Genomic DNA, 25,126 nt, shown 5'->3' on the forward strand with positions numbered 1-25,126 from the left:
CTACCTTCATGTGTTGGTTGTGATGTGTTGTGCTACAAAAAGTGAGACCTCCTGCCCTTTATATAGGGTCCACTAAAGGCTAGGGTTAAGCTAATCCTAGATCGCTTTTCTACCCACATGTCCACTTTATTTCGGGTGTGTTCACACCTACCTGACCTTTTTCTCTCACCCTTTACCACTTGTACATCATATATTTCAACATGTATGACTCTGGGTGAAGAAACTAATCAAGTATTGGAAAAGGCAACCACATCCTACTACCACCTATTTAAGAGAGCTCTTATGTAAAAATACCAAGGTTGTACAATCACAAATATTGTAACTCAAAAACCCTGCTACCTTCCAACGCTACGCTTCTAGTTAAATTAGTGTCAATAGTGTGATGCAATGTTCATTAAAAGGAAGAGTGTCAGACCTGTCACCTACACGTAACCATAGACGAGTGACCCTCGTAAAATGATTGCTGTTAAACAGAAGAAGGTGTTAGATTAACCTTAACATCATCAGATATGTTAATGACATAAACCATAACGACAACACAACTACTTGCTAAAGTGGTTTGACAAGGAAGCATAAGTACAACAAAGAGGTCCTCAAAGCCCTTAAAAATACTTTGGATGACAACCTTCTAGAACCCTATGGCAAAAAGACTGATCTGCACATGGTGTAAAATGCCCACGAGATCACAGCTACGCAAGCTGAGTTTACAACCAACCTTCACTAGAAATTCTGCTGTGCAAAGATTCTGCTCATTGTGTGCTAGAAACAATTCCAGGGGTCTGTAGGTTAGATGACATTTCGAATGCCTGGGTTTTGGTGTTGTGCAGTCTTGGAGCATAGAAAAGTCTTTAGCATAGCTGCTGTCAAAGCAACTTACATACCTCGTTGTACCACCCACTCTCAGGAAAGACTCTGTGGTGATCATGATCAACAACCTAAACATCATAAATTCCAAGCTTTCCTTTGAAAGGCAAGAAGAAATTTCATTTACAGTCAGCTCAGCTGTAATATTAATCAACTTACTCCAATCAACTCTTGTGAGAGAGCAAACAAGAAAGAATCAACTTGAGGGATTTTTGTTGAAAATTATATAAACTGGGGAAGTTTCTTTAACAATTATAACCTTTGAATGCTATAAACATTGATTCCCATCATCAGTAAAAATTGGAAGGGATGTGATGCAGTGAGGATTGAGAAGACAGGCCACAGAGCCTTCACCCTTGAGGCTCATGTTTACCAAAATTTGTGACTAACATCATTGCAATAACAAAAAATACTGACTTCTCTAATCTCTTAATTTTCTAACCCTTTTGTGGCCACCTGATTCAGGACTGGTACAGTTTTATTCTCAAAACTGTGTCCATTCGTTCGGCCGTTATGACCAGTGCCTCCTTTGGTGCTCTTCTGTTGCAGTACCATGTTTACTGTTTTTTGTTCTTTAAAGAAGTGCATAATATGGCGATTATACTCTTGTAGAAGAGCCTCACAAAGACTCCTCTTACAAGTCTCTACCCCAGGTTTGTGCAACTTTCTGCCTGAAATGCTTCTGAGACAAAGCATTCCATTCACTGGACTGTAAAAGCAATCAAATTCTTGTTGAGTTGCAAAAAATTGAAAGGTGGAAAGATGATTTATGATTCTCCAGCCACCACATATATATCAGAAACAAGAAAATGAGTGTGTGCATGCCCACGTGAAATTGCGTGCGCATGCATGCATTGGATGGTGGTGTACATACCTCAAGCATTCCATTGCGATTTCCATCAAACATTCGAAAAATAAGATCCAACTCCCGCTGCAGAACGCAAACATTAAAAATGAGAAACTTATGAAGCTGACTTCTGAGCAATCTTTTGAACGTTGAATTGAAATTGTTATCAACTCATTGCAAATTAGAATTTTGCAACTTCGAAAGGATCCTGGGCAGGATCATAGGTGTATTTCACTTGAAAACTCAATTAAAAATTACTTTGTGAGTGAATTGACTGCCAAACCGTCAATAAGGACTGGTATCCCATGCACAGGGGTAGAGATTGAGAGCCTGGAAATCCAGTTTATGCCCAAGTACAGTTGGAACTCGTGATCTTCTAGTAGTGAAATAGCTTGACTGTGATCTAGCTGAGCTACATAAAGTTACATTAGCTTGAAGCCAGAGTTGTTGCGTTTCCGTGCCGCATTGAAAGCAGCCCGAAAGCCATCTTTCATGAGATCCCAAGGACGTACGAAGAGGGAAACCAATAGGCCATCCTCTCCTGGGTACTTCCTATGGGACAATGCCTGTAAAGCTGCATCAACCTCCTCTGCAGTGAAGGATGAATCCAAGAAGGATCCGAGAGAATCAGAGACACAAGGCTATACTACATGCCACCAAACCCTCTAGTAGGCCGCCTCCTCTGGGGTGAGTCAAAGTCGGAGGATAGAAGGGTGTTGTAGTATGCCAAGGCTTGTTAGAAGGAATGATCCAAAGTCATGTCAAATGAACTAAGGTTGAAGGGTACTTCATGGCCTAAGGTTAAAGGCAATGTAAAAGCTAGAGGATCAAGTAAACGAGGTAGATTCTGTCATGACATAACTGATGATGTATGTAGTACCTCTTGTGTGTGTGAAAGGACAATGACCTTTGGGGAGATGGAGAGATTTTAGGAGATGCCTTTTGGCTCTTTGTAAAGGTTGTATCATGCCTATTTAAGAGGCTATTCCTAATGAAGAAACACGAATTCTATTGCCCCATTCATGTTGTTATTATGCTGTGATTAAGTCTCCCTAATCATGCTTAACTAGTGCTTAATTACTAGCTTTATGATATGGCTCATTTCCATCCACCATAGCTCATCCATTGAGTATGAGATCAAGCTCATTCATACATTTAGTATTCTATCATGGTATCAGAGCCAGTTTTCATCCCTAGGCCTAGTTATCATCATCATCTACAAGGCATTAAACCATGGTCTTCATTTTCATCAAAATGAAGCTTTCCATTGAAGCTTCAACTACATAACCCTGGTCTTTTGCTGATTGCGGGCTGAATACTCAACCATTTCACAAACTTTTTGGTGCAAAAGAAAGCTAAGAGGCGGCGCTTTCAGCGTGTAGCTGCCCGAGAGTTCAATCGCCAGCATCGCGTCGCCATTACGCCTGCAAATCGGCGCCTTTTTTTGCAAAAAAAACGGCTACAGCAGGAGACATGGTCCATGGTTTACTAATTCCTTTGGTGAGCACTTTAGCAATGTTATGAAGCTTATACATATTGAATTTCATGAGCATTGATGCACTGTAGCTGCTGCTTCAAGTCATTCATCAGTTTTCAAAGTGTCTGGAGTGTTGAGGCTCATATCAGTGATTTACTCACTTGTTTTGGATGGTGTTGAGCTCAATAGCTTAGCAAATCACTGCTATTCATTGTGTTCAAAGCATTTTAAGTGAATCATTTGGGAAGACCTTCAATGAAACACTCAAAGTCAACTCTGTTTTAGGGACAGCCTTCATATGAATGGATAAGGTTTGAGCTAATCCAATATGATTTTGTACTTCACTATCATATGGTATTGTGATGATGTAATAATAAACATCACAATTTAAAATCCTCTTCAACATTATCATGACGGAAAGTGATGCAAAATCCTCAAATGAATCATATGTGAGAAAATCCCTCAAAAGCACAAGAAAATTCAGAAAGCCTAGGATGCGGGTAAAAACTAGAACCTACTACTATCATCATGCTAGAGCTTTAGGGTTTGGGGAATTTCTAAGTAACAACATACACTTGTATGGTGATGGTGCCTTCTAGTTTTTGAACTCTCTTATTTCTCATGAGACTAGACACTACCATTGTTTGGTAAGACCTTCTCATGGAGATGTCATCTCAAATCCTCATTAAAAAATTCAATGGCCATGACTTCCACACATGGCAAGTCAAAATGAAGTTTTTGTTGATGAAAGATGGTGTTTGGGGCATCGTCAATGGATCTATACCTAAGCCCAACACTAGAGAAGGGGAAATCTCATGGCAAACCAAGGATGAGAAAGCTCTTGCTCTCATTGCTCTTGGATTGGAAGATAGTTACATTCATTACATTGGTAATGGTAACTCGTCACAAATAGCCTGGAACACACTTGACAAATCTTTTGGAGCACAAGGTCTACACAGTAAAATCAGTTTAAAGGTTGACTTTTACAGCTTGGAGCTAAAAATGGAAGAGACACTTGCGTCTCATATCAACAAAATGAAGAGCATAATGGCTCAACTAGAAGCCATAAATGAAACAGTCAAAGAAAGTGATGCCATTGCTATACTTCTCAAATCTATGCCTCCTGAATATGACACCATAATGCCCACTTTGAAGTATATGCATGATCCCACTTTGAAGTATATGCATGATCCCACTTTAGAAGGCATTGAAAGTGTCCTTCTAGAAGAAGAAAAGAAACTTAAAGGAAAGGCCACCACAGAATTTATGACTCCTGCATATCTTGTTCAAAAACAAAATGGTAAAGCTCTTCAATGCTCACACTGTGGAAGAATGGGACACACCATAAAGAACTGCTACCACAAAGACAAACCAAAGCGTCAATGCACCATTTGTGGAAAGCCAGGACATCTAGCAGACAAATGCTACAACAAAGTGGAAGCAAACATTGCTAGCACTTCAACCAATGCAGCCAACACTACTACCACCGAACAATGTAATCATATATCCACCTCTTATAATGATGAAGAGGTACCTGATGATGAATGGGCTTTCTAAAGCCATGATGATGCACTCCTTTACTCAAGATGTATGTTCACCTCTGACCACCGATGATGTAGGTCATGTGATATGATGTATGCTCACAGTTCTCCTACGTTGGCCATGTAGCCCACAAGGGGGGGATTGATGGGAGTTGGGTTTCCATGCTCAACACATGATGGTGCACATGAGGCACAATGTTCATGGATATGGAGTATTGGAGAGACATGTTTTCATGTTTATGTTTTTTCAGTTTGTAGAGCTATGCTCCCTATGAGCTATGCTATCTCTTTCATGCAATGTAGAGCTATGCTCCCTATGAGCCATGCTATTTTCTTTTATGCAATGTATTGGTCAAGGAAGGGTATTACACGATGACATGCCTTGATCAAGGAAGGGTGTTAGAAGGAATGATCCAAAGTCATGTCAAATGAACTAAGGTTGAAGGGTACTTCATGGCCTAAGGTTAAAGGCAATGTAAAAGCTAGAGGATCAAGTAAACGAGGTAGATTCTGTCATGACATAACTGATGATGTATGTAGTACCTCTTGTGTGTGTGAAAGGACAATGACCTTTGGGGAGATGGAGAGATTTTAGGAGATGCCTTTTGGCTCTTTGTAAAGGTTGTATCATGCCTATTTAAGAGGCTATTCCTAATGAAGAAACACGAATTCTATTGCCCCATTCATGTTGTTATTATGCTGTGATTAAGTCTCCCTAATCATGCTTAACTAGTGCTTAATTACTAGCTTTATGATATGGCTCATTTCCATCCACCATAGCTCATCCATTGAGTATGAGATCAAGCTCATTCATACATTTAGTATTCTATCAAGGCTATTGTGACGCGTCTGAGGATCTGTATGAATTGCATCGAATTGTTCATTGGAAGCATAGAGAGGGTATCGCCCCGCCTAGACTGCACGCAAATCACCAGTGATAAGACACTTCAGTAGTCTGAAAAACCGATGTCAAGAAGCCCGTACACAAAAGGACTAAGCTTAGTGAACACATTCCAAGAAAAAGGCATCATCGTGAGGTTGCCTTTTCTCCCCTCACAGGATGATTTCCGAAATCTTGGAGTAGGGGCAGGCCTTTGGGGTTCTCTGCTTTTTGAAAAAATATTGCCTTTTAATAAGAATTAACCAAAAAAAAACAAAACAAAACAAAAACGGCCGTGCAGATCTCCGCTAGGGCCCAGCCAAACCCAATATATCCATGCTGCACAGAAACCACCACCAACACATCCATGGAGAACCAGCCAAAACGCAGCCCCGGCCAAAGCGACCAAACCACACCACAAAGCCCAAGTGTGAACACCACACCACACCAAGGCGCAGCACACAGGCAGGATCGAACCTGGGCCAACAAGCAAGAGCCAAGGTAACCACACGGCTTCGTGTGTCTAAAGAGCCCTTTGCTAAGGCTATAAACGTGGTGCCTTCTTCTCTTCCTTGCCTTGCTTTCGACGCCCGCCGACAAGATGATGACGTCGATGACGACGCCGACGATGATCCCGTCCATGTTATGTGCAGAAAGCTTCAGTGCTCTCTCTCTCCTCCCTCTTATGCACAAAGCTGCACACGACTAAAAAAAACCAGGGTTTCCTTTAGCTTTTTACGAAAAAAACAAAGGCTCTTCTTCTATTGTCTTCCAAGGTCCATGCTTTTCATGAATACAGAGGTTTTTTTTAGTCGTGTGTGGCTATGTGCATAAGAGGGAGGGAGAGAGAAAGCATTGAAGCCTGCTGCACATAACATGGAGGGGATCATCGTCGGCGTCGTCAGCATCTTGTCAGTGGGCGTTGAAAGCAAGGCAAGGAAGAGAAGAAGGCACCGTTTATAGCCTTAGCAAAGGGCTCTTTAGAGACGTGAAGCTGCGTGGCTACCTAGTGCAGAAGGCTTAAGACCCTAGGCTTTCCTTTAGCTTTTTACGAAAAAAACAAAGGCTCTTCTTCTATTGTTTTCCAAGGTCCATGCTTTTCATGAGTACAAGACCCGATTCCTTCTACTAATATAATGTTCTCCACAAAGCTTTAAATAGCTTAAGCCTTCAACCATCTTTAGCTTCTAAAAAGCTATTTTAATAAAAACTCTTCCAAGCTTTCCCAAGTTTAGCTTTCTAAAAGAATTAAACATTAACCTCCTACAAACTAAATCCCAAATATTTACAAAGGGAAACACGACAACATCCGACACTCAACCGAATGCCGACCCGACAACTCCATAAGGAAAAGAGCAATGAGTCCAGAAGGAGGCTCTCACATGATATATGTAGTCAAGCCTCTACTACTCCAGGGCCTCAAATGCTGTGAGGTGGCCTCCATCTAGGAACCTGCCCAAGGACTCAAGGGCGTCTACTCCTGGAGACAACAGAGCGAGGCAAGGCTCTGATGAATGCCCTGTTTTTGCTCATGAGGGCTCAAAGCTGACATTGGGCTAAAGACTGTAGGAAAAGGCTTCTCTCTTGGAGGGCACTATCAAGAGCTGCCACAGCCCTCCTGGGGGGGGGGGGGGGGGGGGGGGGGGGGGGCGGGGGGGGGAGAGAGAGAGAGAGAGAGAGAGAGAGAAAGAAAGAAAGTCATATTAACGTCCACAGAATGCCTTGAAGGCATATGGGACCAAAAACCGGTACCTCACAATCATTACAATCCACTTCCGGGTGCACTTAGGCACAAGCAAAAGATTAATGAAAACCCCAGGATGATAAACAACTATATGTGATACAAAAAATGCCGATGGCACATTAGAATGCTAGTCAATTGGGTTTAGGCTTAAGGAAGCCCTCAATTATTGCTCTTCCGTCACAGTAGACTGCCCACTTTCCAGCTTGGCGGGCTGCTCGGACTTTGGCGAGTTCTGCACTTTTGTTTTTAAGCTGTAGGGGAGTGAGTTCATCAGCTAACCAGAGCCTGGTGCCCTGTAATGATTTGGACTGTCAGAGAACTTGGATCTTGTCCTGTTTATTGTGATATTTCGCAATGGCATGCTTCCCTTTCTTGACAATGGTCCATGGGTTGCCTATATCAATGAGGGGGAGGGCCTTACTGAGTCGCCTCCTCATAATCTCCGTGTCTGAGAGGGAGGGAGGGGGTGTTGGGGAGCACATCTCTTCAATCCTCCTGAGATGAGGGGGTCCTACAAGAGGCGGTCTGGGATTGTTGTCAACTGCTCGCAATCCTACTACGCATCCTATGTGATTAGATTGGGTCCTCGTACACCCCTTCTTTGTTTTGGGTACATGGTGATTAGTCTAATTTAATAGATTGGAAAATAAAAAATAGATGTTTGTTGGATATTTGTACTCCTTAAGATCCATAAACCTTTCAGGGGTTTCTGGGCTTCAATAGACTCAACTCATTAAGATGACAGGAAAAAAAAACCGAAGTGTGAGATAGTCATTGTACTGACACCCTTAAGTGGCAGTTGAATGGGGAGTACCAAGGGTCTCCGAGATGAAGACCCACAAGAGCATGGTCAGCGAAGGTGGTGCCTGCAAGAATGCCAACCATGCCACCTCTGTTGCAACATCCACTTAAAACGAGTCCAGGCAAGAGAGGATGGGATTGGCTAATCTACAATCAGAATGGGTGAGGTTGCCAGCAATGCGCCCGAACTCCAGAGATGCCAAGTATCATGGCCTTTGGTGAAGAAGAGAAGCTCAACCGAAGCCAAGCTCTCAGGGGTTGTGACTATCAGACCCTGGCTCCCTCCACAGGACAGAGATCTCGCCCGCAAAGGCAAGAGAGCAAGCAGCTGTATAGTGCAACTCCTTCCTCTTCGAGGGAGCCAAATGAGCTCCATCCAACAGCCAATCTGCAAGGACTAGCATCAATAACTCGAAGATCTCCCACCCACTGGTAATGGTAAGACAGCCTGTGCCTGGGAGGGTATGATCCACCATCTCATCATCCCAAATCACAGCAGGCGAGACACTCAAAGGGAAGGAGAAGACTACGGCGCCAACATCCGATGGGGTGGGTGGGAAGTGGTACAAGGCCTTGTTAGAAATAACAAATAATCATCCATCAACATTAGAGTGTGCAAAGGTTCAAAGTTTAAATGAGGAGTTACATTTACCTTGACTACAAGTTAATATAGAGTTACTGTTCTGATGCCCACTTTTATGTAATTTTGGTACCTCTATAAGGCTCATCAACTAATGAATAATTATGCTCTTGCACTAAGCTAGTCACTTGTGTTCATCTCCCCTGCTCATAGTATTGTGTTAATCTTCATCGTTAAGTTAATCTCTATGCTTAATCGCCATGCTTAACCATCACTTCTTTCCACCCTAATGTCTCCAAACCCTAATTTCAACATGGTATCAGAGCCATTATCTCTAATCATTATCATTATTCCATATTCCATTAGCTAATCACCTTCTTCCCCTCTTTGCAAAAATGCAGCTTTCACTAATCTGCTTGGTTCTCACTCCACCGAGCTTCTCTTTGAAACCAAACTTACCGCCTTCAATCCAACTCACAAGGCTTCCTGCGCATCAAAGGGTGCCACGTCATTCGAACAAAAACCCCACCACAAATCTATGTTTTCCAGCGCAAAAACACAACAGTAATTCGTGAGAATCATCGCCTACAGATGGAGTGTTCTAATTCCTCTTGGGCATCACCAATTGGATGTATGAGGAGTCTACAGCCCAAATCTTGAAGTAAATAAACAACTGGTTAAGGAAATGCAAGCATTTCATCAGTTTTCAGCCAACTATCATTAGCAAATAATTAGCACTAATCAATTTCAGTTTTTGGGGGGTTTCAAGCTTCAAATCACATGTTTATGAGTTGCTCTAACTCTGATTTGGATCATTTCTCAAAATCCCTCTCATTTGGTGCATGATTCTCATCCTTCAAATCAAACTAGTTTTCTACCTATCCTTTTAAGGCGGCGATATGCACTAATAATCATTCAGATGTCATTAAGCACTTTATCTCTGTTGTAAAGGATTAGACACTGCCTATTGTGCAAAAACGGATGGTAAGACCAACCTTCATCATTATAACGTCATTTCACTCCATGAATTGGATAGACTTTACAGGAATCGGTTCCACACTTGGCAAATGCAGGTGAAGTATCATCTCGTGAGGGAAAGTCTTTGGAGTGTGGTCAATGGGAAGGAGAAAATGCCTTCTACCAGAGATGTTGAGCTTGCATGGATCACTAAGGATGATCAAGCATTGGCTATTATTGCATTGGCACTTGGTGACAACAATATTCATCATGGCTCTAACCTTGAGTCTTCTCTAGAAGCATGGGAAGCACTCGACAAATTGTTTGGGACAAAAAGGAAAAACTCAACAATTGCATTGGAGATACAGCTTTTTTTTCCAAGAAACAAGATCCTTCTATTAGTTAACAAAAAACAGCCTCAAAGGCTAGATATAAACTCACCTCCATGTACGGAGCAAGGATCAAAGAGCAAAATAAGGAGGAAGGATGCACTTCTCCTCCGGCTGGCCGCTCCATGAGGAGCACGCTATCTCATACAAGGGGTGGGGGAACGAGTAACCACACATGTGGTCTGTAGTGCCAAGTGGGCTCACCACCACTATCTGTGAGAAAAGGACCAGGTCACCAGAGCCTCAAGAAGGCTTCCCGATGCTTCCAGAGCCACCCTAAAGCTTCCCCCACCATCCGTGGAAGGTATGAATGATGTCGAGCCAGATGCTCCTTATGGACTCCGTAGGCAGTGTGGTTGCCTTCAATGGCTTTGTTGCATCGAGCTCTCCAGATGTGCCATGCGGAAATGCTGCTACAAATCTCCCATCTCTAGCTCGAACCAAGAGAACAGTGACCAGTAGATGGGGCTAGGACTGGCACTGTCAAGATGCAAAGGTGAGAGATGCCCTCCGCCTTCCTCCTCAAAAGCCATGACCACCTCGGCCTCAATAGCCCAAGTGGCAATGCCCCATGTAATAGTACGCGGAGAGGCCCTGCCCGTAGTAAAGATCAAGAGAAAGAATCTGCTACCAAACCTGTTGAGCATTCATGCAATCCCAAAGACAATGTCACTACTAAGACTCCCGGGTTGGCCGCATCCCGAACATGCTGCTGGTCTACCGCCAATGGCCAACCACATGCCAACCGCCAAACTTAGATGGGCCGGCAACCACAAGAAGAGGGTGATCTTCCGAGGTCGAAAACTATCCCACAGCCTCTTCCAGAAATCTTAGAGAAAGCGCAGTGAGAGGCCTTGAGACTGCCAGTGTCCTACTGTTGCTGGAGTGCCCTCACCCTCCGGCATTTCGATCCTATGGCCTAGCTGTGCGGTGTATGCAAAGAACGGGGTACCCAGAGTCTTCTCCCTATCTGCAGGATCACACCAAGTCCACTCCCCCAGGTCCACTGGAGGTGCGTGATGGGCCGGCTCTCCCAAATCCATAAACGCCAAAGTCTCTCCCTGGCCACCTTGGCTAGAGGAGGCTCTATGTGCCACTCATGTGCATGGAATCCGATCACCCTCACCCTCTGTAATGTGCATCCCCTAAAGTCCTCCAAGAGGGACTCTAATCTCACTAATCTGCCATGAGGTCCAATTGAAAAAGTGAGCAATGCGGAACTCTCATCCGCGCCATGAATATCATGCCTGGTGAACATTCCCAACCAATGTGGGGGAAGAGGGTCTAGGATCCGGGTTAGCCACTCTGGATGAATGGCAGAGTCCATGTGGAGGCTGAGTCTATCTCTGCCCCGGATTCCAATCAAGCCTCTCTCCTAAGCCACTAGTGGAAGTTGTCTGAATGCAAGCCAATCTCCAAGAGACCTCGCAGGTCCTATGCTCAAAGCTCCCCAAGATACATGAGGCGCATGTGACCACTAGGTAAAAGGATCAAGGGGTTCCAAATCAAGGGCTGTCTAAAACACTCCTCAGGGGCTACGGGAATTGACTGCCGGAGGACCGGCTTGAGGTGATCCCAAGCTCATAATAGGCTGGCTGCAAATCTGTCCTTAAAAGCTGGACTAAAGCCACGAGCCCGCATCTCCATGAAGATCCATCTAGTGCTTTGCGGCCAAGGGCCTCCAAGGCTCGACGTACAAGCTGAAATCCTCACCAAGAGAAAATCCTTCCATGGCTCCCGCCTGAAAGAAGTCCTCAAACAAAAATCAACTTCCCAACAAGGCACGGCTCTGAATGGCGGGGTCGATGATGCACCCAGTCCCCCTCTATGGCGCGGCTGTATGATCACTCTACAGGCCGCCTTGGCCCGGGCAAGCCTCCCATCGCTGCCAGCCCACAAAAAATTGTGGATCCACCATTGAACCTAACCGATGCAGGTCGAGGAGAAGGCCTAGTAAGAAGTAATATAGCACACGGTAGCAAGAAGCAACTGGTTGGCCGCCACCACTTGGCCGGCTAAGGAGAGCCTTGTTGAACTCCGATATAGAAGCTTCTTCCGAATGATCAAAAGAAGAGGGGTAACTGCTGCTCTGGGGAGATATCGATGCCCACCTTGCATCCAAGATAACGGACTGGAGTGCCCCTCGGGATCCACTAGAAAGCCTCAATTGGATGCCAAGATGGGGCAGCCAACCCAAATTCACATGAATGTGCTAGTTGATTTGCGCTCTTGATGCGGGACAAAAGATCTCTATCGCCTTTGCAAATCTCTGCAGATTCCCTACATCTCCAGATAAGTATGCTACTGTGTCATCTATGAAGGAGTCTGGCAGCTCCTCCAACGTACAGAAGGGGAGATGCAATCCCTGGAGCCCAATCTATTGAGCTTAGAGAAAACTGCTAATGGCCTTGGCGACAAATAGAAAGAGATAGGGGCACAATGAGATCTTGTTGCTGCATCTTGGCCAAAGCTATGGCCTCCCAGAAAGTGAAGATGATGTCCAAAATGCTCCAATCTTGAACAAAACCTATCTGAGTGTCACGAACCAAGTCGGGGAGGAAGGGCTGAAGTCTCCGGCTGATGGCCTTGGCCAAAATCTTGTATACGGTCTCGAAGAGGGTGATGAGTCTCCACTGCTGAATCTCCTATCTGTCACCACCCTTTTTAGGAATGAAGTGAATCGGACCCTCTGAAAGCCTCTCTGGCATGGCAACCGTGGTCATAATCTTGTTGAAGGCTGCTCGAAGGCCGCCTTCCATGACATCCCAATGACGAAGAAAAAAGGAGATTGGGAGCCTGTTCGCTCCCAGGCATTTGCCCTAGGAAGAGCCGTCAAAGCCTCCGCTAGCTCCTCAGCTGTGAAGGGAGTCAAAAGGAAAGTCCGGAGTGCAAGGGAAACCACCTCTCTTGTGTGCTGCCAAACCCGCTCTCACGCATCCACCACCTGGGCACTTGTGAGAAGGGATATGAGAAAATCTATGCCTATGGCTCTCACATGGGCGGACAAGGGAGGGAGGGTGCGAGGGGGGGGGGGGGGTGTCGGGTCAGAAACGATAGATCCATCCTAGCCTCGCAACCTACGAATACCATCTCTCCGCCTCTGGGGGCCTACAATCTCAAAGAAATCCCTAGTGACTCTATTGTTAGAAATACACCAAAATACCATGTGACATTGGGGATATGGGCATCCAGTCAATAGTTCTATAGCCAACTTGGTGTGAACACTCTAGGTGTAAACAACCTCTTATAGTTGGAATCAAAAGATAGGGTTTGATGCCTATAAAAGGGTATTGTAGTTGGTGGTCCATCTCATCTCATTCATAATATATTCACCTTGTATTTTCCCAGCTTGCTCTCTTTTGTGTGCTCAAGCTTCCTCTTCTCTCTCTTCTTCTCTTTCCACAACCATTGAGAGACTTCATCCTCCATAGCTCCATGGTTGATCTACCTGTGATTGCCAACATCTATCTCTAGCCTCGGTCCAAAAGGAAGCTCTCGCATGGTATCTGTACTCTACCCTTTGATCCACTATGGATTTGACCTCTGTACAGGTGGTAGCCACCTGACCCTCAATCCATGGGCTATCTAGGGAGCTCTCGCATGGTATCTGTACTCTACCCTTTGCTCCACTATGGATTTGACCTCTGTACAGGCGGTAGCCACCTGACCCTCAATCCATGGGCTATCTAGGGAGCTCTCCTGAAGTCGCTGAAGAGAGGCAAGGCCTTGGCGAATGCTTCTCTCCTGCTCACCGAATCCAGTCGATCTGCTATGTGCTTTCCGCTCCAGATCTGGCACAACCGGAGGGCAGCACGAATGCACGGAGGGGGGACAGCGTGCTCCAAAGGAGACGAGGCTACTGCGGGGAGAGCTAGAGACGAAAGCATGGAGAAGAGGGAAGCGGAAGGGGGAATCCTCGTGAGAGGAAGGGTGCAAGGTCAAGAGGAAGGGTCCACCGGAGGCTCGGTAGGTCCAGAAGGCCTCACTAGAATCTGGGAACCTAGAGTGGAATCTTGGCAGAGTAACGGCCTCCAAACCGGGGGTTGGGAGGGGGGCATCATGGTCAGGTGGCTACTGTGATAAATGCTCGAAATGGTTCTCTGACAGAAGCATATCCTCCTGTTCAGCTCTGGAGGTTGACTGGTGGCTCTGTCACGAGCCAACGGTCTACCACTCTCCGGCATGAGTGTCGGCCGTAGTGGGATCCTCGTGCTCTGCTGCCCGAGGGCTAGCTTCCCTCCCACCCCCCTGAAGAGGATCTAAGCTGGGACCCGGGGGTCACTTGGACTGTCGACTAGGACAAGCTCTAGCGAGATGCCCCATCGGCTTGCATATGAAGAATTGGCCTAGGAGGCCCAATGTACTACTCTCTACAGAATAGGGGCTCCCCAAAGGCAAGGAAGAGATATGGCATGCAGCACTGTCTCCGGAGAGGCTATGCAGATGTGAAGGGATGGAACCTCGATTACCCGAGTGTAACCAACCTCCTACTTTGTTCTTCAAATTGATCATTGTCTTGCTCAAAATTGTTCTCTGTGTGAGTTGGTAATTACCAGATAGCTCATGGAGCATGAATTGTGATTTGTATATCTCTTGAGTAGCTAATTAAGTTAGAATGCACATTTTTATTTACGGGTAGCCATTGGCCAAAACTCCCAAAGTTTTCAATCGGGTGATTATAGACCAGTTGCCCAGATGACTGATTTAGCACTCGAGAGTCAAATTGACCAGAACACCCAGATCATGATGAGTGGTTTCCAAGGCGAAACCAAATGCTCAAATCTTTGAACAAACCATGAACAGGTGAATCTTTACAACGAAGCCTTCTTGAACCTAAAGCATGCAACTCCTAGAATCTAGGAGAGATGCTATTTCTGACACAATCTGATGGGAATTCTATTTGAGTCAAAATCTTTGAAATTTTCTTAAATTAAGACATGTGGCATCTAGAATAACACAAGTGTCCCTACATTTGTAATTTCACCTTACACTCGTCAATTTAGCTTAACACTCGTCGATTAAGGTAGCCACTTGTCACTTGGAGCTTACTCTTTCCATTCTAGAGCATTGAAACCTCAAACCTATAAATTGGAGCACTCTGTCTTCATTTGGATAACACACTTCTCATCTATTGTAAAGATTCACACACTTTGTGCCCGTGGGCTCAACTGCATGACTCTGTACGACGCCGCGTGCAAGTCAAACTCAACCTGGTAGTAGCCACACCCCAAAGGATGAATATCAACAATCTTTCCAGGCGCACCAAGGAGGCTAGCCTATAAAAGATCCTTGAGCTATCTGCGTGCCGGGCGGCTACCGAAAATCTTTGCATACCAAAGTGGAGGCCTCTAAGGATGCGACTGTCAAAGTGAGGAGATAAAGGTCCCCTTCTGAAAAAGAGAGGCAAGGGACAACCGCCTCAACGGGGGATGACGGAGCGGCTAACATGGAGTCCTCCTGGGGCTTGAAGACCAGAAGATGCCAAAACTTACTGGAAGGAAATGCTTCCCACAAACTAAAAACCTGCCTTGAGAAGCATTGAAGAAGAGAGGCGAGAAGGGGAAATAGGGAGCTGGGAGGAGGAAAAGCAAAAAGAACTAGGGAGAGGTGGACAGGCGGCAGAGAAAAAAGTGGGGAAAAAAAGTGTGTGTGTGTGTTGGGGGGGGGGGGGTAAGATGTGATGGTGGGCTGGGCACAGGGTGCATTACAGGCAGGGGAGGAGGGGGCAATGGTGAGCAGGGGGAAGGAGGGCGATGGCGGGCAGACACAAGTCGGGGGGGACTCACAGCTCACCCTCGACACTTGCTTGTGTGGCTGTGCATTGAAGATATAGTCCTTTGAGTTGAAGCTGAATTCTCATGAGTCTTTTGCCACTCATATCAATCATATGAAGAATCTTATGACTCAACTCTCAGCGATTGGAACACCAGTGGAAGATGATGATGTGGTTGCAGCGCTCTTGAAGAGCATGCTTGAGGAGTATGGCAATCTTGTCACTACTCTCAAGAATCTACCTTCTCCAGTCTTTGAAGGGATCATCAGCTCCCTCCAAAGAAGCTCAAAGGCAGAGGTGAAGATCAAGCTTTCTACTACAACAAGGGGTCTTTGAAGCATAAAGGTCAAAAGTGCAATTATTGTGGCTTAACCATCATTTCTTTCCACCCTAATCTCTCCAAACCCTAATTCCAACGGACCATGCAAACTTGAAAGGTACCTGGGTCTCTTCAAACACTCCGGCCCCATAAGGAGCCTCCTAAAGAAGCCTTAATCCACAGTGTGTCCCATCCTCCTCTTTTTCTTTTCTTTTTTTTTTTTTGGGGAGAAAGGGGGGGGGGGGGGGGGAGGGAAACGGGGATGATGCGGTGTGGGGGTTTCAGGGGTGAACTTAGTCATGGGGGTGCAGAAGGTATGCGTCTCCACCGGGTTGGAGCTGGGAGTGGAGCAGGGTCACGGGGTAAGCACAGGCAAGATGGCCCATTTGCTTACAGAAGTCCACAGTACTCCACACGCAGAAGGAAGGTCTCATCGAGATGAGGAATCACCATCTCTTGTGGAAAGTTCTCCAGCAAGGCCAGCAGGACGCAGAGCGATGGAAACCTCACAGACCTGGCTGGCTGTGACCAAGGCAGCTAAAAGAGGGGAGCCCGGAGGGAACTTAGTCACCTGTACCAAGCCGCAGCCAATCGTTGGTAGGAGCTCCATGTACTGTATTGGGAGCACAGGGAAGCAAACAGTAACCGGGAAACCAGTGACACTTGCCAAGGGGTCCATGTCAGGAGAGAAGCGGTGGTGACATGGTGCAAAGAGAACCTGTGCCGTCCGAACTGAGATAGGGCTCTGCATCAAGTCGCTCTCAGCGAGGGCTGCCGAGTCAAACTCAATCCCGATATATCCCTTGCCCATAAATTGGACATTGGAAATTCTGTCATGTTCTCCCACTAGTGCTGCCTACAAGAGATCCCTTATCCTGCACTGAGGTGTTTGCATTGAGGTGGCTATAAACTTCTACACTTTGCTGACAATTCATCCTACACAGTAACAAAGGCCCATGTAGCTTAAACTAAAGCACTTGCATATAACACTGAACAAAATCTATGAAAGCTCACTTTTCGAATGAATTGAGTTGTTGAATGAGCTCTAAGTATTTGCTCGAACTCTTCTCGTGTCATGCGACTGCCTTCACCTGTCATGCACAATGCAGCCATGGGAACACTCAAATTGATTTCACATGCTTAAATACTAGCAATGAAACTTCTTTATCTCCAGCCAACAACTCAAGACATCCTACACCCAAAAAGTTCAAAGGCCACTATAGCGAATATGGATGGAAAATCACATGCAAGTAAAAGTAGATGGGCCACAACAACTGCCATGTTGATAGCGACTAATTTGTCAGACAGCAGTGGAAGATGGAACTTACAACGGCCCATGAGGCTAGGAACTAGGTTAAGTGGGCTGTTTCCGAGAGCACATTTTGAATGGTTATCATTCCAAAGAGGTGACCACCCCCAACTAGGGGCACATGGCCTGTAAAGCATTTGAATTTCCAAGATGCCAATCCAAAACTGCGACGACACTTCACAGTCAGCTCAAAGCAAATTTTCAGGAGCCATAACTGATGACTGCCTTTCATATATGGAACAGACAGGAAGGGCCAAATCACATGGAACAGAAACGGAAATGGAATTGGCTACTGTCTACAGAAACCCCCCAACACTAGGAGTTTTGAAGTTTTTGGGTGTGGGAGTCAGCCGTTTCATGTGACTACAGGGATGGGACACTCAAGAGAGCCTACATGGCTCACACCCAGCTCATTGTGACTCATCAGTCCATGCAGGAGACACTCCTCATTAGTATGGAGAAGATATACTCAAGGTTAACAGCATCACATTACAAATAGTATAATTAAGCTCAAACCTTGGCTTGCAACTGATTGGAAGATGTCGTCTATGGCATTCATATGTTGAAGAAGGTCCCTCAAAGCAGCAAGGTCCTGAAAGGATTTGAAAATGCAGCCAAAGGGTAACATATGCCTTCAGCATCACAAAACTGTTCATATATCTTACCATACTCAACTTAATGAGGCCAACTAAACATCCAGCACCTGGGCACGCCGCTTGTCTTTGAAATTGGGAACAACGCGCAAGGCAACAATAAGACTGACAAAACATGTCAAGGCTAGTGTTGATGTTGAGCCCAGCACCCAGTAGAACATATGAGGGTGACCCTCGATCCCACTACATTGAATCCAAAATAAATTGGTAAGAGGAGGCACAGCCACAACTAGCTTAAAACACCGATTGTGAATACCAGCTATAAGTACCTCGAAAGGTTCATGCCAAAAAAGCTTGCCGGTACAGTAGCTCTGCAAAGCAAAACAGACAACAGAAAACCCACCGTAGCTCAATAGCAATAAAGGTCCAATCAACTTGTAATCATATCAAAAATCCGCAATAAGTATGCACATGGAAATATTATGAATATGATGCACTCTTTTATTACTTACAAACTAATTGTCACAGTTGCAATGGAGATATAAAGGTTCATCGTTATGATCCGATTGCGTGTTGTGTCAAGCCCAAGCTCCCACACCTTCATGCAGCCATTTAAATTCCTACTAATCACCACTGGCATCAATCCCATGCTAAATCTTCTTTACAAAATAACTTACTCATAGTGCAACTGAGCACAACAGTGTTTTTAAGTGCCATGACTACCTCTTGTGCTGAGTCCATACCCTTTCTCATCTCCTCAAGAGCGCCTCCAGCATCATCAATCTATGGAATCAATCAACCACAGGAAACAAATTGATCATATTTTTCCCCTACTGGTCAAAATGGATAACTGATTATCATTGAAATTGCAGTAGGTTTTACCTCGCGCTGATAAGACACGATCATGTCTGCAGCTGCCTGGCGAATTTTGTTCACTTGCTGCTCTCGCTTCAAAATGGTTTTCTGGGCTTCCCTGCAAAAATGCAGTCATGTAGCTCCTAAAGTGTAATCTTAATGAGGTACCTTAAGCACCCAAGATAGGATGCAATGAAAGAAAAAAAAACAAAAAAGCAAGCGTAAAAGCGACCTCTAGATGGATAAAAATGTAAGGAGCTTTTTTTCTGTTTGAACATGCCAATGCAAAGCTGTGAAGAGCCCGACTCCTGAGCCAAGAAAAATTGAAAGACTCCATTTTCATGCAAAAAGCCCTGTTTGTCTGTCCACATTACCATCAATACTATGTCAATCACTGCAGCCCACCACCTAGCCATACAGCCCATCATCCAGCATCCAGCTTGTCCCCCAGCTCTGCAGCAAGACGCCGAGCTTGCCACATCAACATTTACATTCAGCTCTGCAGCCCGCCCTGACGTGCCTCAAGGCTCATGGACCTGCACGTCTAGCAGCCTGGATATTGGCTACAACCTGATGCAACCATACCCCTTCACTGGTGACAGGGGGCAGATCAAATTAAGGGCAGACAGGTTCATTGACTTGGCGTCAATGTGTTCCCTCACAGGTCATTTGTATCCTTTGGTCCAGGGAGGCGAGACATTCCTTAACAAGGTGGCAGAGGGCTGGAGACTAGTCATACTGATACAGGAGGAGCAGATCAAATATTCTATTCTTCATACAATCAGAGTGGTTGGCTTCAGTGATGGCAGCTGGTACATACATCCTCACCCCTCTTGTCTTTGGCAATCCATAACCACTTTGGCTTTATGGCATAGTCACATGGGACGCGAAATGGGGACGGGGAACGGGGACGGAAAAGATTGAGAATGGCCATTCCCTGTGACTATAGAGTGACATGGGACAGGAATGGGAGCCGGGAAGATGCTGCCATCCCCAACATTCCCGAGTCTAAAAATGCCCATTCCCTGTGACTATGCTTTATGGTCGATGTCCTCTTCAGCACCTGCCACAAGATCCCAGAGAGCAGCATGGATTGATGCAGTATCTTCCCACAGGCACTCCCCTTCTTTGACTTCATAGTCACAAGAACGCTAGACAAGCCCAGATCCAAAGCCTGTAATGGATACCCACCGGAGGGCACACAGGCAGACCTTTGGCATCACATTACTATATCAATCCACTTTTGGATTACAATCTTCATGTTATGGAATGTCAAGCTGAAATGGATTTTTGATATGTTCCCATTTTGGGACAAACCTGCCATATGAATATTATACAGCAGAATAGCCATTGTTCAAACTGTTCTCAGTTCTGCATAACTACAGTTTCACAGACCGTATGCGTACAGTTCTAGGTTCACCTTTGTCAGAGATTGAGCTTGCCGAGGCCTTGAGGGTCCTGCCGCGACATAGTTGCCCAAGGGAGGACGGACTGACGCCGGCCTTTTTTATGCGCTATTGGGACCTTTTGGGGCCAGGCCTCCGCAGGGGCTTTCAGCATGTTTTGGACACTGGGGTGATGCCGCAGAGCTTTTCAGTGTCTCACCGAAGCTCCCATTCTCATCCCACCCGACTGGACGCTCATCTTCCATGTCCATACAGATGCAAGCCTCACTACTATGGATGCGGTCCTCACTCAACCCAGTGGGAATACAAGATGGACAGACCAATCTACTATGCCAACCGCCTCCTCACACCCGCTGAACAAAACTACAACACCACTGTGCAGGAAGACTTGGCCATAGTCTATGCTTGCCAAAAGATCCAACACTATCTCTTGGGCTCCCACTTCATCGTCATCTCGGACCACCATGCTCTCAAATATCTTCTCAACAAACCCCAGGTGGTGGGTTGTGTCTGGCGGTGGTTGCTGCTCTTCCAAGATTTCGATTTTGACATCCTCCTTCGGCCAGCAGGGCAAACATCACATCATTGCGGACCACCTCTCTCACATCGACATTGGGAAGCCTGCCAGGTATTGAGGATGACCTTCTTGATAGTGTTCTTTTTAAGGTTAATGCCACCCCAGATTGGTATGGGGATGTTCTTGCCTTGCTTTCCACATGACAATTTCCAGTTTGGCGCTAGTCCCAAAGACAAGTGCCAGCTTCTGGTGAAGAGCCGACCCTTCCAAATCATAGCTAGCCAACTCTACAAAGCTGGTCATGATGGTGTTTTACTAAGGTCCATCAACCCTCGTGAAGTGCCTCACTTGGTCGAAGATGCCCACTCTGGTCCTAGTGGTGGTCACTATCCCAGCCACATCTCGGGCGCCCTCTTGTTCCAGGATGGCCTGTGGTGGGCAAGTGGCTAACAATGTTTTAAGATTCTATTCAGTTTGCCAAATCTTGTGATACTTGCAAACAGTGTGGGCCCAAACCCACCCATCAATCTCACTGGCCTCTCCAGCTCTCCCTCTCTTGGTCCTATTCAAGAAATGGGGTATTAATTTCATGGGGCCCATTGACCATGTGGCACAGCCGAGCCGGTGCAGATACATTCTTGCCACCACAGATTATGCGACCAAGTGGACGGAAGACCAAGCCACCAAGGATTGCATGGGTAACACCAAGGCACGGTTCTTATACGAGCACATATTTGTCCACTTTGGCTGTGCCTTGGAAGTCACCAGTGACAGAGGCTCCCACTTCGTCAATGAAGTCATTACCACCTTATTTAGCAGGTATAAGATCTTCCATCAAAAGTCGGGTGCTTATTACCACCCATCCAACGGGCAGGCGGAAAGCACAAACAAAGTGCTCTATCACTTAACTCTGAAAGATGTGCCATCAACACCCAAATCACTGGTCTGAGGCTCTCCTCGACACCTTGTGGGCTTACAGAACCACCTTCAAAGCCACGACTCGCCACAGTCCCTTTCAGTTGGTCCACGATCTGGAGGCCGTCTTGCCCTTCGAATTTAACCATGGGGTCATACCGGGTAGAGACCACCCGCCAGGAAGATACTGACCACAGTGCCTTTGTGCTCCGTTTGACCATCCTGGACGAGACCCGAGAACTAGGCTTTGTAGGTGGAACAAAACTGAAGGAAGGCATGGCATGACCGACATCTACGGAAGCCCCAGTTCCTAGAAGGCCAACTAGTACTAGCATTCCAGGTTCGGTATTTGAAATGGGCCAAGAAGCTAGTTCCAGCTTGGGAACGGTCATTTCTATTCCACCACATTCTTCCTCAAGGCACTGTGCAAGGCATATAGCCCAAAAGCCTCCCTTGAAGCCTCCCCTTAACCCTCGTCCAACCCACCTCCAAAAAAAAAAAAAAAGAGAGAAGAAAACAAGTTATGTCTCTCCATCCCCCTCCTCTCCTTTAATTTTGGCCCTTTTTCATGCCTACCTCTCACAACTGCCTTCACCCTTACCCCCCCCCCCCCCCCGCCCCCCCCAAAAAAAAAAAAAAAAAAGGCGCCCCTCCTCTCGACTCGCCCCCTCGCCCACCTGTCCGACTCGATCACACTCCACCCGTCCCACTCACCCCTCCACTCCGCCTCCCATCCACCTGTCCGACTCAGACCCCGTCCCCTATTCCAACTCGCACCCTCCCCACCTATCCCATTCGCCTCCACCCATCACTACTCGCCCCCCTATCATCCCTAACTCACCCCCCCTCGCCCTTTAACGACTCACCTCCCTCCTATCTGACGACTCCCCCAATCATCCTATGACTCACCCCTCCTCCTATCTGATGACTCTCCCCCTCTCCTATCTGACGACTCTCCCCCTTCTCTCCCTCTGTCCGGCTCGCCTACCATCCCTCATCCCTCACTCCCCCCCCACCTCCTTTCCTTCCTGCTTGCCTCCCCCTCAACCCCCGACTCGCCTCCCCCCCCCTCCCTCCTCGCCTCCCTTCTCACTTCCTACTCGCCTCCCCACACAACCCCAACTCGCACCCTCACCTCTCCCATCCCCTCTCCTCCTCGCCTCGCATCATCCCTCATCCCCCTCTCTTCCGGCCCATCCCCCACACAACCCCAACTCGCACCCTCACCTCTCCCATCCCCTCTCCTCCTCGCCTCGCATCATCCCTCATCCCCCTCTCTTCCGGCCCATCCCCCACACCACCCCACTCATCACGAAACACACCCCCCCCAACCACTCTCCACACCCTGCTCGGCCCCACCCCACTTGCCTCCCGCGCTGTTGTCTGCGCACAGCACCCACCCCACGAAAAAGAAAAGCAAAGCAAAGAAAAAAAACCCAAAAAAATCTTATTGCCCTCACCATACCTTCCTATTTTGTCTCTTTCTCTTTTTATTTTTTCTCCTTCACCGCTTCACTCCATCATCCTCTCATGGCGGCAGACGGTTCACCTAACATTCCTATGCCATACAAGCACTCCCATCACTCACTTCTTACGACCGGTGGGGTGCCATCCCTCTTCAAAGGTCGCGCCACCCTCTCAGGACATTCTTCTGCCACTTGTGACAGCTACACTGTCAGGTGCTCGCTCTACTGCACCACCATCACCTTCTGTCCAGCTACTCCAATGGTGGCCCCAGGGGTAACTTTTCCATCCATTTCTTCAGATTCTTCACATTCCTCTTCTTCCACACATCTTCCGACATTAATCCTCAGTATGTTCCATCTGAGGATGAAGATGTCACCCCCAATCCCGTCCCTCCCCCTCGCCCACATCTTCACCACCATTCCGCCCGCACTACAACTTCTTCCTCTGTTGCTATCCATCATTTTTATTTGTCTGCCTCCACCTCCCGCACCACTTCCTTCACCATTAACTTCATCGACCCATTCCCCTTCCAGCCTCATCCTCATCAAGCTGGCCGCATAGTTCAGGGTCTGCAAAACCTCTCGGCTGATCTCCGCATCTACTCCACCCACCTCACCGACTACATCTTTGAGCTCTCCAGTAATCCCCGCGCCGCCAAAGGGATCGCACTCACCAAGCTAAGGACATCATTCGAGGTCTTTAGGCTCAGGTATCCACTCTAGACCAACGCCTACAGGAAGCGGAGTCAGAGCTCACCCAACTCCTCATCTTCCCACAACACAAAGAGATGGTCGTGTTACATGACTTAGTGACGCAGCAGACTCAGAAGCTTGTCTCTTTACATGCCCATGTAGCCAACCTGGATGCCCTTCAGGAGTCCCTCGGCCCTCTCTAGTCACTTCTCTCCAGCCCTCAAAATTCTTCATCCACTAGGGCCCCTAGTGTACTACATCGGGCAGCACTCAGACCTTTCCCCCATCATGGGGAACATCTTTAGTTTTATGCTCTCATTGTATATACCATCTTTTTATGATGTCAATACTTTATTTTTGCACCATCTTTCATAATGTACACAGTGCATAATGCATCTTTTCATATGTAACAATCTTTCACTGTAAAATGTTTCCTATCTTCCTCACCCAGGACGGTGAGCAATCTAGTGGTGGGTGAACTGTAGCCACCAAGGGTGCTCACACAGTCGGACCATCTCTGAGTGTCACTGTAACACCGCCACAATGGGTTAATCCTAGCGGAACCATCCAGGAGCAGAGGTGCACCACCAACGGACACACACACAGGCATTGAAGGCACACCGACACTCCAACGGCGGGCATCCCCCAAAGATGGGAGATTCTACCAAAAGCGCCACTCCGAGGGCATCTACCAAAGATAGGAGATGCCACCGACTCCATCACGTCTTGCAGGAATGCTTATATGGACCCTCGACTCATCCTGAAGGACATCCTTCATGCTCCATCTTTCATACGACATTGGAACCTTAGCCTTGGGTGCTGTAGTCACTTGTCATCAACTTGAGCCTGTGTGTCATCCTATTCACTGTGACCTTTGCTGAGTGTGCACGGTACAGTGAAGGGCATGTAACAATGTTTTGTAGTGCAAGTGTTGTCTAGCCTTCTTGTTCCTCTTGCAATCTTGTCACTTGTGTCGTTCTCTCCCCTTCCACATTGGAAGGCTCAGTGGATAAATGGTTTAGCCCGTTCCCTGTGGATCACTTTGCAGATTGGCCCACCATGAGGGACACCTTTCTTAGGATGTTCCAACCAGGAAATTACAAAGACCACATTCTACAAGAACTGAGGAAGCTGAAGCTCTTGCCTTGGGAAAGTGTAGCAAAGCTCATGACACGAACCACCGTGTTGGTGGCCCGCCTA

The 25,126-nt window shown here is 46.7% G+C and overlaps 1 protein-coding gene across 2 annotated transcripts in view; it reads right to left on the reverse strand.

The window, feature by feature from the left end:
- Positions 1-788: 788 nt before the first annotated feature.
- The window catches only part of LOC147624016 (magnesium transporter MRS2-2-like), a 95,659-nt gene continuing 71,321 nt past the window's right edge, over positions 789-25,126 (reverse strand). The window contains exons 9-17 of one of the 2 annotated variants that reach the window (XM_086820701.1): positions 18,957-19,047; positions 18,798-18,857; positions 18,587-18,672; positions 18,404-18,445; positions 18,185-18,317; positions 17,998-18,073; positions 17,187-17,263; positions 1,739-1,795; positions 789-912 (exon numbers count right to left, since the gene is read on the reverse strand). In XM_086820701.1, the coding sequence (XP_086676827.1) occupies positions 901-912; positions 1,739-1,795; positions 17,187-17,263; positions 17,998-18,073; positions 18,185-18,317; positions 18,404-18,445; positions 18,587-18,672; positions 18,798-18,857; positions 18,957-19,047 (634 nt within the window). In that variant the 3' untranslated portion in view covers positions 789-900. Of the gene's footprint in view, positions 913-1,040; positions 1,574-1,738; positions 1,796-17,186; positions 17,264-17,997; positions 18,074-18,184; positions 18,318-18,403; positions 18,446-18,586; positions 18,673-18,797; positions 18,858-18,956; positions 19,048-25,126 lie in introns of those variants that run through there. The other variant, XM_086820700.1, reaches the window with a different exon arrangement.

Source organism: Cibotium barometz, chromosome 26 (genome assembly GCF_041138505.1).
Source record: "Cibotium barometz isolate CiBa-2024 chromosome 26, ASM4113850v1, whole genome shotgun sequence".
Classification (NCBI taxonomy): domain Eukaryota; kingdom Viridiplantae; phylum Streptophyta; class Polypodiopsida; order Cyatheales; family Cibotiaceae; genus Cibotium; species Cibotium barometz.